The sequence below is a fragment of the Lepidothrix coronata genome, unplaced genomic scaffold (assembly GCF_001604755.1).
Source record: "Lepidothrix coronata isolate B3197 unplaced genomic scaffold, Lepidothrix_coronata-1.0 Scaffold7, whole genome shotgun sequence".
In the NCBI taxonomy this organism is placed as follows: Eukaryota; Metazoa; Chordata; class Aves; order Passeriformes; family Pipridae; genus Lepidothrix; species Lepidothrix coronata.
Window position 1 is genome coordinate 2,902,042 of NW_016690187.1, and position 15,543 is coordinate 2,917,584.

Genomic DNA, 15,543 nt, shown 5'->3' on the forward strand with positions numbered 1-15,543 from the left:
GCCGCTCCCCGCGCCGCCGGCAGCGGCAGCAGGAGGCGGAACCGCGCTCACGTGGAGCCAGCGCTCCGCCCCGCCCGCCCCGAGGCACCGAGAGCGGCGGCCGCGCCCTGCGCGACCCGTTGCGAGGCCAACCCGCCGCCCGCTCCCGGCCCGGGGCGGGACTTCCGCCGCCAGGGAGGCGCGGCCCCGGGGCGCATGCCCGGGGAGCCGGGGCGAGGGAAAGCCCCGGGCACAGCGCTGCCCACGGCCCCGGGCACAGTTCCCTTCCAAGCTCCGCGTCTCCTGGGACAGCTCCGCTCACGGCCCGTACCACCCCCACTACTGCAAACCACATTTTTTAAAAAATCAGCAATTCGCAGCGTAATCATTTCTGTTCAGAAACAGCACAATATTTATTTAACATCTTTATATATTTTTTATATATATATATATAATTTTTTTTCTGCATTGCAGAGTGTGTCAAGTTTTATACATCTCTATTTACAATGATTTAAAATAATTATATTTCTTCTCTGGCAGGTATTTACAAAGTCAATAGTAACTACATTTCACATTTCAACAAGTCAACAGCATGAACCAGCTCAGTAAGACAGTTAAGATAATGGCTTACATGCACCAATAACATGATCTTCAATACGTGCCTTCTTCAGGACTAAGAATGAAGATTTTCCTTGGTCCCAGGTTAAAGGACATCATACAGCAGAGGTCACGGTTATTAAAAACCTGTTTGGTTTAGTCTTTCACCAGTACCGAATCTTGAATGTCTGGGGTTCATACCAGCACGCAGGGATATCCTGGTGAAGAGGGGCTCGCACTACCAATCCGTGTCCTTTGCCTTGCCTGTCTGTCCACAAGAAGTGGGCTACGTGCTGCTTATGCTCCTTCTATGAGATTACAGAACGCTAAAGTAGTAAAAATCCTCAGAAACCCTAGTTCAGAGAAACAAACCTAGTATGACAGAAAAAAGTATGAAAATAATCTTTTAACCCTTGCAGAATGTTTCTTTTTGCTAGTAAAACTGACAGCAAATTCTGTATTCTTACAAGGGCAAAAACAGATCAAAAGATTCATTGTCAAGTACAGGAATTACAAATTTAAAAAATGCAGCATGGGGTACCTCAATTAAGTTGTTGGGGTTTTTTAATAGCAAATAAAAGCTACCATAGTAAATCTAAAATGTATTAAGAGTAGCTAATTTAATTATTAAAAATCTTTATTAGCTTTTTCCTGGAATCTTCGATATGAAAAAAATGTTAAATGACTCAGTTTTATTTAATTATATGGTATTTGTCCATAAATAACCAGCTAGTAATATCCATCCCTAAAGTATGCACTATCTGCAAGAAAACAGTAACAAAGTAATCATTGTTATTTTTATTAACGCAATCAAACTGTCTTTTTTCAAAGTAATCATTGAACACTGACACACTGACACACACAGACACACCCCAGTACTAGGAATCTATTAATACTTTGACATGTTGGTTTATCCTGAGTGATTGTTAACTCACATCTACTGTATACTTGAAGCCACAAAGTTTTTACTACTTGCATTTTTCATAAACTAATAACATGAAAGTCTAGCACAACAACAATAACTGCCTGAACAGAAAGAACAGTGTCAATAGCCAGTATTTCTGTCACTCCCAAGTACTTGTTTCAGAACAAAAGGTAAAAGGTTGCTTCACACACACAGTTTTTTTCTGTTTGTGATCAGTTCTGGGGAGGATGAGGACTCACACAGGATTCACTACTGATTTGTAAGGAAGTTTCCATGACAAAGCACCATAGAGACACTTTACCAGGAGATACTCATAAACAGAAATCTTCCCTGACCATTTTACCCACTAAAATCAAAACCTGTGTGAATTCTAAACCACATTTTAACAATCATCTGTTCAAGAGTCAAAATTTAAAATGCTTAAAAAAGTTGTATCAGAATGCAAAGACAGTTTTCTCTAAAACTGCTTACATCTTGCCAACTGTAAAACACTAGGAGCTCACAACCAAGTAACTGGTCAATAAAACCTGATCTCACCACTTTGCTCATCATGCACAAGCTAAAATGTAGGGCAACGTTTTACTGTACAAAGTTTTAATATACATCTGTTCCCAACAATAGCTCCTCGCAGGAATAGCTTACTAATCCTTTATGATAGAAGGGATAATTTATGGACCCATTTTAAATTCATTTGGTTCCTCAGATACTACCTTTGGTAAAATCTGATGAACATAGTTAAAAAAAATCAGGGAGAGGTGTAGCCTAGAGAAAAATAAATAAAAGAATGGAAACAATTTTTTTTTCATTAAATCTTGCATACAGACAAATAACATGGGACAGATTTTTACTAAATACTTTTCTTGTTGTAAGTTGTAAGGTACTCAGACTTCTTCAGCTTGCTTCTAAACTTCTAATGTCACAGGCCTTGACACCTGACAAACTTACTAGGCAAGTTTATCTGAAATGGCTGTTACATTTTAAAAAATCGTGTTCCGAGATTTATTTAAAATAAAATTTCATAATGACTATGTGGAAAACCTCATACATATCAGTCTTGCAAAATCCACTTACTGCTGTTTTCAGGAACAAGCCCTGTTGCTCACAGCTCACCATCATCTTCTATCACTGTGGAAGGAGCAAGTATTTTGGCTCTTCAATTGTTAAAGACGTGCGAATTTTGACAGACTGATACATTTATTCGCTAACACAACACCCATGTCATGATCTGTTACCCTGAATCACCTACAGAAAAGCTTTCCACAGCAAGTTTATCCGAGTGCCAGGGGAGAAAAAACTCTAAAAAATAATCAAGAGAGATTAAGGCCCATATGCTAGAAACAAAACGCATTTAAAATACTGAAAAGAACATAAAATATTGAAAAAATTTATATAAATCAAGAATGCAATGCAAGTATAGAGGATCTGGCTTCTTTGCTTACCATGCTTGAAAAGGAGTGGTACTTTGCAATTTTAGCCCTGCAATTATCCTAAACAAGAAATTGAAATAAAAGGGCCATGTGTACTCTTCTGATGGACATCATAAGTGGTTGTCATAAATGAGACCCAGCTAGTGGCTTTAATGCTATATTAAACATGCCAAGGTAGCATTATCTTTGGCAACGAGAGAATTTCAGAATTTAAGGATGGGATTATTAGATCTACTAATATTAGAAGTATTGTTTTTGTGTGTAGTACATACATTTAATTCAAACATATTCCTTTATATTTTCCATACCTCCTCCAGGATTATGAGCAAAGTACCTACACTGTACAGCTTGGTTTTTATGATTTTCTTCAAAAAGTTATTCTTGATTCTCTCTTAGTCTTCAAATTAATTTAAATTTGTAAGCCAAGATAAACAACTATTTCTGGTTTGTGACTGAAGTTAAAATGCTGAACACTTAAGAAAGATAGTCATTGGTTCATGATAAAATAGGACAAGTTCAAACTCTTAGGTTAAAATACAGCCATAGCATAGGATTATCTATTCCAAAATTAATTTTTCAAAATATAATTCTCTGAACATGTTGTACATTAAATATTGAGGAAAATTTCCCTGGAGCTAAAATTTTCCCAGAACACTAATAATCTTCATTCAAGAAGTAAAACAAACCACATAGTATCTGAAGACAAAAAGCGGTTAGAGTTGGGGTCACCCTACTACAGAGTAGCTTTACCACCACTAAGATGCAGGTTTCCCCCTTAATCTTGAAAAATATGTTCCTATTTACATACAGTATACACACAGTTGAGGCAATTGATTGTCAACACGTGACAAATGTATGTACCTACTCACACACAAGTAAACCTCACATGGTGAGAAAAAACCCTGTCCCAGTAAACTCCAGTATTCATAAATAGTGCAAATAAACACTTCGTCAGAAAACATTTTTTTCTCACTATTTTGATGACTGTAGATATGTTAAAGCTAGCAGGAGTACGCTGGAAATGCTGTATTTAAGACCAACACAAATAGTTGTCTTATGAACTACAAATACTAGATCTAATGCCTAGTGGATGCAACATGATGTTCAGCATTACAGAATGAAGTATGCTGTTAAAAAGCTTCTCCAAATTCACATCAGAAAGAGTGTTCAAAGAAATCTGCATTTAAAATGGAGAGTGATATTGAAGTTTCCAATTGAAAACTATTTAGCAATTGAAAGCAATTTAAACTGTCATCTTGCAATGTTCATTTTAATAGGTATTTTTACTTCATCACTTTGCTGTCTGCAGGATAAAAGAACGGTTCATCTTTCAAACAAAAAGCTGCTCACAATAACACCTGAAAAGGATAATCAAGCTGGAGTTCACAATACCAATATTCTGTATTTTCTTAAAATTACAAAAGCCAACAAAAATGAGTTGCAAAATGGTAGCATATTGTGATGTGTATCAAAGAATATTTAATTTTTTCCTACTTAAGTGTATATATACACATCAGAAAACAGTATCCACACTTCCTCACCTAAGAATTATATGTATGTGCATGCATGCACACATATAGAGGGGGGGGAAATTTTTAAAAATCAGTGTTCTGCTTCTTGTCCTTCTTTTATAATGCTGCAGTTGCACTGAAATACTGCAAAAATCTAAACCTAGTGCCTCATGTCAAGTACCAAATGTTCTAAAAGAAGACACAGCAGAGTGAATTTAGGATGAAATTTAAGTCTAAACATTTGTCACGGGTGTCAGAAAATTTAAGTATGTTTTGTACGTTGTTTAGTATTTAACATATGTAATCAGAAAGCCAGCAGATTATTCCCTCCACCCATATACCAGACACTTCTAATTTTATTTCTGCAACAGTACTTTGAAGTGTACTGAACTTAAGTGAATGAATTTTTTCTACAGTCTTGACACACCTTAGCATAGTCTGAGCCACATTTAGAAGCATTAATGATAAATATGATACACAGCACTGCAAAGCCTGTTACTACAGCTGGTTTGTGGATATTAGTGATGACTCAATTTGTAAGACAAATATTAAACTGCACTTGGCTGAAAAACAACAAAACAAGCTCCAACAACTGCACTAAAAGGGTAATTCTGAGAAGTTATAGATGTACCACATCAGCCCATAGCAAAAATTAATTTTTTTCCAGGGATAAACTTGAACTCATTTTAAAAAGATTGATATGGAATAGGTATATATACACAAGAACAAACCAAAATACAATGAATGAAACCGTAACAAAAGGCACATCAAAATGAGAACTGTAAAAATATCTTGAAGGATAGTCTGACGTAAGTTTTAGCCAATTCAAACTGACTTCCCAATCTAAAGTCACTAAAGCTGTCTCACTTTCCTGAAATAGTTTTATAGTGTGGGACCCCACGCAAAAGAATATTTTTTAAAAAAAGATTGTAAAATTTGATCTGATGCCAATTTAAGTGTCCTAAAACTTCTGGAGGAATGCTTACAATGCAAACAGTAGACAGGAGAGAACCTTCCTAATGAACAGCTCTACTTTTCAAAATACTAAAATTAAGTAACTCTTAGAAAATTAGCTGATGCTATTGACCTTTTCTTTCCAAAAGATTTAAGCAAATTTCCTTTTTGGTGGTCTCCACGAAGTATAAACTTTGTACTTTCAGCCACGACTTACAAATTGTCCCCACTATCAAAACTTTATTTTATAAAGAAGAGTTTAACCATATACAGCTTTTGACATTTTTACAGAAACATAAGCCTTGCAGTTTAATCTCACTTTGCCTTAGTTCCATCTGTGTGTGACTAGTGTCCTTAAAGATTAACTTCCATTTAGAAGCTGTAAGATTTTCTTTCTTTCTGATGAGTCTATTTACTCTTTAACTGAATTTCTGCATCAGTCCAGATGCCATTTAATTCACTTTATAAATGTATTATATGAAGAGTAGGCTACCAAAGTGACTCATCAAACCATAAAAAAATCTTCAAATATTTAAATGAAAATGCAAACTTGAAAAAAAAGTTCTATTTGAAACAAAGATTCAAAAGAAAAAAAAAACACAAAACCCCCCCACAAAAACCCCAAAACAAACAAACAAAAACTCCAAAAAACCCCCAAACCCCAAAAGACATTCAAAGACAGCCTGCTGTTTTTAACTGTTTTTATCCTTCACAGTGACAGTGAAACCAAAGTGCCCACATAAAAAACATAAAACTTTCCTGCAGGTTTACAGTTTGTAAACTTCCAGGATATCATACATGACTCAAGCATAGAGAATGAGCTTTCCCCTTTTCTCTCTATCAATCCAAAGAGAGATACAGAGAGATGAAGAGAGAATGACAAATATTCTCCCATGTAACCAGAAATGTGCTTCTAAGCAGTGTTCTCTAACATAAGTACCTGCCAGTGCCCATACACCAGTCATATACATTCAAGGCTTGGCTCAATGGCACGAGTTCTGAATTTTCTAGAGTAGGGCCAATCCACTAAAATAAGAGTTAAAAAACCTCAACAGATTATATATACCAAGGCAATGAAGTGTGATCCTTCTGGGGAGAACAGGACTGTCAGTACCCCTTTGCACAAACAGCATTGCTAGAAAAGCATTTCACATTGAAGCTTCAGTGTTTCTAGCAAACTATTGTCTCTATCCCTGAGACAGCACCTTGAGAGTATGGTCTGTCTGGACTGCAGGATTCCTCAAATGACACCATGATTGAATTCAGGGACATTGAGAAAGCAGCTGAAAGAGGTGGGGGTGTCCCAACAGCCATGATACCAAAGAAAGCAGCCTGAGAAATACTCTTTACCCGAATACACCTTTCAATTCAGTGATCAGCACCTCACAACAAAAACAACAAAAATGGAGCAGAGATAGCCATTATTTTGTGGGAAAGTAGTGTTTCCCTCCCACTTCCAAACCAAATTGCTTTAACAGCATGGTGTTGTGTAAATTTTACTCTAAATGCAGAATGACCCTGTGTCCTGGAGGGGAAGACATGTAACATTACAAATGGCTACAACGCCATTAGAAGTGCATTGTAACCTACATTATCAGCTTAGAATCCTCTCTCCGAGGGAAAGCAGCTTGTTAATACGTATGTCTCAGTTGCTGAACATCAAAAGCTTCTGGGATGACAGACTGGGGGCAGTCAGGAAAGAACTACCCTAATTTTAATGAAAAAAGTGCTGTAAGCAGCCAGGAGCAGCAATGACAATCCCCTCCCCAGAATTGATTGCACAGACTCAGAGAGGTCCAAAGTCACACTAGAATCTCTGAGGCACTCCTGGTTCTGAGAAAGAAAAGTCATGATCCAGTAGTCTTTGCAGTACTGTAGACCGAGAAAACAAACCCGTTTCTATTTCTTAACAAAGCCAAAAGCATCATCTCATAGGGATCACATTCACCATTTCCGCCGGTGTCTCCAGTCTCACAGTGTTGAAATGGGACTGATCAGCCTACGATGGATTGCACATCACCCAAGGAGAAAGGAAGGCATGGAAAAAGGCATACAGTACATTATATACTGCTTCACAACCATGTTTACAAGGGGGAAGGAGGACGAAGGTGAGGGAAGAATTATTGCTGTTTCAGTAATACAGTATGATAGCTAAACCAAATCAAACAAGATCACAACAGTCAGTATTTTAACACTGTGGGATGATGGTTCATGTTTTGCCTAAGGATGAACTTGCAGGGGATTAATGGGAAAGAAGGAGTACTAAGGAAGGGAGTCAAAGTTACACCTGGGATATCAGCTGCATATTGAAACTTGGAGATCGAGACTGCTTGGTTAGGGGAGCTCCTGGGGAAAGGAGATCTTTACCTTCCCCAGCTTGGCCTAGTCGGTCCTCCTGTAGGCTGATAGTTGAAAACCGATTGGTGTTGCCAGCTGCCAGACTGGAAAAACCCTCTGTACCAGCTCCAACACTGGAGCCTGCTTGACTGCCATTCACATAGTCAAATGATTTACTGGAGGAAGCACTGGCGGTCCTGATCAGGCTCAAGCTGTTGGCTTTTGGCACCACCTGCCCAGCAGGCAGGCTGAGGTGTTTCTTAGTAGGTGTCATCTCGATTGTGTCTCCAGCCAGGTCAGTGGATTGGTGCGTGTACTGCTTTCGAGCTACTGAATCTCGGGGGCTCTCACTGGATTTTGCTGCAGAAGAGGTTTCTTTATCCTTAGAAGAACGCCCACTTGCTGTTTTCCTTAAGCTGCCCTTCTGCGATACAGAGGATACAGGTTTGGTCCCAGCGGGCTGGCTGCTGAGGGAAGCTCCTGATGAAAATCCTTCATCAGCATCATTAAGGTTCACAGACTCCTCTCTTCCATTTACACCTTCAGCATCTATTAGGAAAAAAAGAAGGAACCAAAAAACCCCCAAACCAATCAGAACACACAGTATGCATTTAAGTTACATGAAGACAAAGGTGTGCACAGAATGCCAAAACAAACCTCATTTGCTAATCCACCTGGATTCCACTTGCTTACATTTTTTTTGATTCTCAGCCAATAATTTTCCTGCCGTGTTTAGCAGAATAACAGTCTAACAATAAGTGCTCCCTGAGCCTGATTTGCCTTTCATCTACATCACTTTTATCAGTCAGAGTATCAGTCCCAAACTTTGCCTATAAAACAAGTAGAATTAGGTCCCATTTGGCTGATTTGTTTTAGTTCTGTCTGCACATACTGTTACCCATTCTCCTCCTACATGTGGTTAAAAAAGGAGACAAAACAAAGCTACCACCCTTTCAGATTTCCATCCTATTTTGTGGCAAGATCTAAGCGTGTTCAGGATCTCTTCCAGGCAGAGTAAGTTCTGGTGAGTGCTCAGTAAGCTTCAGAATTAGGCTACTTCCTAGGCCAGCAACGTTCACAATGTTCCAACAGAGGTAGCTGGCACTTCAAACAACGTGACTACACTTTCTATTGAAGCTTAACCCAATTCCTAGTTCTCTCTCATCCAAAACTCAATCCTCCCTGCATTTTCAGCAATCCCATCTGGGTGTTTCCACCATATTACTTTTATCTCAGCATCTAGATTTTTCAGAGGAAAAAACCTGAAACCAAACAACCCTTGTATTAAGAGAAATTTAATCTCTGAAACACTTCCTGTTGTAGAACAGGCACTGTGCTTTTGACTGAAGTATCAAAGAGAAAATAAAAACCTGACAATCTTATTTCTTAAATCCTTGTTTTCAGGCCTATTATATGATTAGGGTTGCACACACTTTTTTTTTAATAAATCTTTTTCAAGTACTTTTTCTAAGCTCCAAGTACTCAAAGGAAGTTATTGTTTCAGTAGAAAACTGAGCAGGATTCAGATTTCAAAACTGAAAATGGAGCTAGAGTTTTTGTTCCATATATCTTGTTTCAGTGAGAAAAAGGCATAAATTTTAACTGTGTTAGCAAAAAAGGAGGTATTCAGGTTATAAGAATTTTGCTTTTTTTTATAAAAGCTGTAGAGCCTGATTATGTGCAAGAAATCTGCAAAACCTATGGATCCATCCCAGCTAAGGCCACTGTACTGCTGTCCAACCCAGCTTGCTGCCAAGCAAGCACATTTAAATCTTTTTTGTGGAATGGGAAAAATGTGGTGCCAAGTATTTAGGAGATTCTAACATTTGAGTGGAAGCTCATCCTTTCATGCTGACTGTTAGATAAGGAACATTTTACATTACAGCAAGCAGAACAGACAGAGCGCTCTCAGTGTGGTTGCTGCCTCTGTGTAGCAGGAATATAGCCTGATCCAATTTCACATTTCTGAAGTGTAATGTAAAACTTTACAGGGAGGTTTTATTACTCTGCTTTAAATTTAGTACTTCTTTTCAGGAAATTTTGCCTTGGAATAAACATTACTGTGTATCAGCTTACAAAAGATACACAAATAGACCATTCTCAGAACAATGCAATGAGAGATTATTCTATAGTTTTATGTAGTTCTATTTGATTCATTAGCCTCCCAGAAACAGAAAGCTAATATGGTTCATGTTACTGCAGTCTTCCTTCCTTGGTAAACCCTTTAGCCTTAGAAAAATAAGCTTCGGTTTCAAGGGTTATTATTAAAGTCTAGGGTGCATTACTTGCTTCAACTTCTGTATCCGTATTTAAAATACATATACTTTCCCCCTCTCCTGCCCACCCTGCCTAGTTGAACTAGCCTTCATGTTCTTCTTGAGACATAAGTGTGTTTTCTTACACTAAACACTGATATATTTAATTCACAATCCACAACATTTCCATTCCCTCCTCCAACCTTCCCACACATAATCAAAGATGCTAAAAAAATAAGACATAACTGGAACATACCAAAAGCAAGACCACTTTTTCAATTAACCAACATTTACATTTCTTTATATCATCATGCAAAGCTGGATGAAAGTGTGTTTGGTTACAAGCAGCAAGAGTAGCAGCTGAATTCCCCTCTCAAGCCCTTCTTATTCAAAAGAAAATACGTAACTTGCAAGAAGGTATCTCCAGATAACACAGCTAAGGTTTTTATTATTACAAGAACATTAGTAGTTTTCAAAGTTTACGTTAAAACATTGCTGTGTAATAGGACATTCCTATTCAGGGACAGTGAAGCAGAACAGTCACACTGAAAAAGTGGCATTTTACCCACAGAATTTAAAGACAAGACTGAGAGGGGTTGTTGCAAGCTTTTGGATGCTGCAACCATACAGGTGCCCAGGCTGCTCAGCAGTGCTAAAAAATGAAGAAGATAGAGAAGACAACATGCAAGAGAATTTCTGTCTAGTCAGATCCACATGCCTACAGAAGTTCTCAATGGGTTTAAAGTAATTCAGCAAACACATTCTTTCCCTAATACTTGGTATTTTTCCTCTACAGACTGCCCTCAGAAACAACAAAAAAATATTTTGAGTCCTTACATACTCTGGGAGGAAAAACAGGATGATGTAATGAAGTTTTCTTTTTTTTTTTTGTTCCAACAGACCAATAAGAAAATTTTAAAAAGAAACAAAAATTAAAGATCTACTCCCTTCCAAGTACTCTTCTACTGTAAGGCCAAAAGAGAAAGACACAGTGCAACCCAACAGAAATCATATCAATTGCACCACAGTGTGTACTCTAGACTCTCGCTGTTCCTTAGCAGAATAAATCTGTCCTCAAATAATTTGCTATTTGTGCACAATTAATGCTGTAGCTTTAGACACGATGTCCTCCACTGACCCAAAATAGTGCACGTAACCACAGCTGCAACCACCTGCAAGCAGAATACCTTGTATGGCATTACTGAGTCATTCTTGAAGTCTTCTCTTTTTCTACTTATTGGGTCAAAACACTGATCTGAAGAAGGGGTTTTATACACCTTTTGAAAATTACTTTTAGTCTGTTTATCCTTCCTATACCTGGAGGTTGAAAACTCACTAGAAGTGATCAGTCTTTTATTGTATTGTTTGACATCAAAACGATATTAAGGAGAGGGAATTTTCTAGCTGAAATTTTCTGTGAAATCCACATCAGTAAAATAACAAGACTCCTATAAATGCACACACAATTATATACTAATAATCAAGCCAAACTCCATTCCTTGGCCTTCTCCCAGATGCTATCAACTGGAGAATTCAGTTTGCTCAAGCATGTAATTATACATTGCTAATGTTACAGAAGTAAATGGTATTCAAGCCATTTCTACTGAAGTAAAGCATGTGGAATGATGCCTTATCCAATATGCCAAGTTAAAACAATGTCTTAGAACAAGTTAAGACTAAAATGCAGTACCTCTATCAACTTTTTTCCCACTTCCTGTCTCTTACAGAAAGTTCTCTGCAGCTCAGGACTTCTCTATATCCTTCAGGTCATGCACATGCAAAGATTAGTAAAATGGAGTAAGACCAACTGAAAAGTGAATTTAAGAGAAGACAGGATCATTTACTGAGCATGCTCAAATTCACAATGCACCAAGCAGATTATAAACTGCACTAAATATGTTTATGCCACTATCTTCTACAGAAGCATGACATCTTAATTATTGATAGTAACTGATTAAGGGTAAGGATTCTGTGATAACACTACATTAAATCTTCAGATTATCCAGATTATTGTTTCCTGAAGAACAAATCTGAAACCTATGTAGCTCATATCCGAATGTGTAAATAAATGTCATTTATGATCAACTGAAGTCCTTATAGAGGCTGAAAACACCAAAGGAATGTCCAGATAGAGAAGAAGACTTAAGATAGAACACCTGAAAATATATTTAGCTAAATCTACAAGAAATTAATTCTCATCTCTGAGAAGAAATGAATCAAGTTCAGTACTCAAAAACACCTTTCATTGAGTAAATCATCTTTACTCAAAAATTAATAGATGAACTTAAGCAAAATAAATTTCTACCACCTACTCTATTCTTGGCTGCAAAGCAGACATATGAATCCCTACAGCATTTTTGTGGACAGCACGACTGATAAGAAAGCAGTAGTTGTTTCTAAAGTTTTAGAAACATGACAATCTGTTTTCTTCTTGAAAACACAAGCGCTTTTTTGCTACTTGTCTTTAGAGAAGCCAGTTCTAAATGAGTTGTCATGTATGAGTTTTCAGTTAAAGGATGACTGACAAATAAAACATTAGCAGTTGTATTCATCTCAGATAGGCTTGACTTTTTTCATTCTTGAAAATTTAAAAACTGCAGACTAACAAGACACCATTGCAACTAAGTTGTAGCCAAATCCATTTATACTCTACACGGTCTACTTTTCAGGATAAGAATCATGCTCATCTGGTGCATTTTTTTCCTTCTTAATATTAGATTAAACATGCTCAGTAATAAAAGGTTTCCAAGCAATCCCAAAGCTCTTGGCTATTACCCCTGTCTTTCTTTATTTTTGCCATGCCAAGCAGTCTTTCACCACACAGATGCAAGCCCCAGGCCAGCCCACGTGATAACAAAAGGTAGTACCTGACCTGGTGTTAGGTATATAGGGGATGCGTGTATTGCAAAGAGAAGCTAATACACCCTGGGATAGCGGAAACACACACTAGAATGGAAAGAAGTTCTGCTTGGGGATAGGGAGCCAGGATCCTCCTCCAGCAACTGCCTCACTGACTTCTGCCTCCTCATCTCTGTCCTACCCTCTGTGGTGGCTGCTGCCAAGGTGGGCTCCGGGAAGCCATGCTCAGGGGTCCTGCGCATCAGCACCTCCCCCTCTTGCTCACGTTTGATCCCTAGGTCTGTGGAGCCGTGTTGGATCGGTGAGCCAGGAATGCTTGAGTCAGCCTCGTTTGAGAAGTCAAAGCCATCTGGGATTCAACATATAACATTTTAGTGCTTTTCTGTTTCTTTCTTGGCATTCCAACCCAGGCAGGGAAAATAGAAGATTTATGCGGACACGGAACAAACACAAAACACTACCCATGCTTAGTTAAACGTTGTCAGAACATCCACAGAAAGGGACAGGTGGGCTGTACTGTAGACCAGAAATGAATATAATGGCAAGTACAGTGAAGAAAACATGACCCAGAGTCCTGGAAACAGAAGACTTGTTGTCCTGGACATTCTGATTCAGCTGAAGACTAGGTCATCAACTCCTTTTGCACATGACAGAGAAGAATAAAAGAAAATAAAAGGGCAAGGGGGAAAAGTACTACAGGAAAATATGCAATCCCTGTTTTCAGATTCTTTTATCCTCAGTTTATTTTTAGGTTATTCTGCTTTTTAGCTTCGTCATTTTATGCAGCTTTTTTAAAACACGGTTTAATACACGGAGCAACAAAGCTTTACAAGTATGACAAAATGATTTCAAAGCAAGCTTTTTGCTACACCTACACTGAAGATGTCATCACATCAAGGTAAAGATCACTACGAATTTTTTTTTTCTTCATACAGTCAAGCACACTTCCATACGACGTAAGTACTCATTGAGGAAAATAAAGACTAATTCTAAACTATCCAAACCTATTTTATGGCCCCCCAATAAACTGGGCCATGTGATGGGAGCATGGTGTTCAGTTTTTCCCGCTGCCATCATTAGCTTTAGGTAGTTGGAATCCTATCGAGGTCTGTGTATTACCATTCATTCTCTGAGCTATTTATGATGGGAGGCAGATGAGTTTTAGTGTGGATTAAACAAAGAACTCAAATTCTAAGCCACACTTTACCCCTACAATTTTGTGCTGTGTTACATGGAGAAAAAAAGAAGTCTTATTAAACATTTCCCACCTTCTCCATTTTCTCACCTACCTCGTGGTTTATTTCCAAATAAAAAACAAAACAAACACCCCAAATGTTCATGTTCATGCAGTGCTCTGAAGATGTAAAATATTATACATTATTATGGAGTACCACTTTTCAAAAACAAACAAACAAAAAACTCCCCCAACTGTTCTGCAAACATTCAAACAGAAGCCAGATTACAGTGATGATGATGACTACAGTACACTATAATACTTGCCCCTGTCAGAGGAAGCTCACCTTCTCTCCTCCAGCGATGACGACGGATAGAAGCCGTTGTAATCGCACTCCGAGAAATCCTCGGCACTGTTGGAGTAACTTCTACTTTCAGCACCTTCTGGCCTTCTTGTGATGCATCAGGAGCGTCAAAGGGCAGCGAGTTCTTCATGGCATTTGCAACCTAAGATAAAAGTAAAATGCTGTACTACTACTATCCTTGATTGCACTAATGGCAATATTAGATCTCTTGCTGGATACAGAAAGGAGAACAACCAAGAACTGTTAATCATGCCAGATCTCCTCAAGATGGATGGTGCCATCCCCAGGATTCACAGTTGATAACTACATTGAAAAGCTCATCACAAACCCACTCTCAAAACCGGAATTGAATTTTCTCAAATTTTTTGAGGTAATTTATTTTGTTCCATGTTTGCCACCTGTAGTGACAGACAACCTATACAGGAAGGTCTCCATCCAAAAGAGACTGCAAAATGACAAGGAAAATACCATTTATGCTTTATGACAAGAGTGTCATAAAACTAAGCCACAGGCCAAGCCAATGCAAACAGCCTGTAGCCTGGTGCACAGAGGGACAGGGCCAGTTTCCACCACACCCTACCCCATACTGCCACCCCCCAAAAAAAAACAAACAAACAGAAAACCCCAACAAAACCTAACCAAGGGGATTAGACTTCAGGTACTTGCAACATTTATTTTTTTTAAAAATTGCAACCTAAGCAGTAAGCATCAAATTACTATTTGTCTTTGTTAGACCTATTTTTTTATTGTAATAGCCTAGTACAAAGTCAGAAGTTTTGTTTTGCAGCTTTGAGAAGAACAAGTGACCTCTTTTGGCTTTGATGTTTTAATTGCTTCTTTACATTTCCCATAAAATGCCTTTTTGGGATTAGAGGTTTACTTTAAAAAAGGAAAAAGCAACTTTCAGAAATGTTTCATAGTTTACAAGTAAATTGTTCAAAAGAAGTCAACTTGTGTAACAGCACTTGGAAAGCTCTGGGTCTCTATGGCATGTACAGTATTTTACAATAACAAACTTGATGCACACAAAATATTACTTAAAGCTTTTTAAAAAAAAAAAAAACAAACCAAAAGCGCAACCCACAAAATGGACACACTTTGATTTTTCTAAAATCTTACTGACATTATACAACTAACCACTAATAAAAATACCAGTCCTAG

The 15,543-nt window shown here is 38.0% G+C and overlaps 1 protein-coding gene across 12 annotated transcripts in view; it reads right to left on the reverse strand.

Annotated features, from left to right (window-relative positions):
* Nucleotides 1-364: 364 nt before the first annotated feature.
* FAM126B (family with sequence similarity 126 member B) overlaps nucleotides 365-15,543 on the reverse strand; it is a 54,042-nt gene continuing 38,863 nt past the window's right edge. For 10 of the 12 annotated variants that reach the window (XM_017837276.1, XM_017837301.1, XM_017837247.1 and 7 more), the window contains 3 exons: nucleotides 14,365-14,524; nucleotides 13,026-13,193; nucleotides 365-8,279 (listed from right to left, as the gene is read on the reverse strand). In XM_017837276.1, coding sequence (XP_017692765.1) covers nucleotides 7,675-8,279; nucleotides 13,026-13,193; nucleotides 14,365-14,524 — 933 coding nt within the window. In that variant the 3' untranslated portion in view covers nucleotides 365-7,674. The remainder of the gene's footprint in view (nucleotides 8,280-13,025; nucleotides 13,194-14,364; nucleotides 14,525-15,543) is intronic. The other 2 variants (XM_017837310.1, XM_017837326.1) reach the window with 2 other exon arrangements.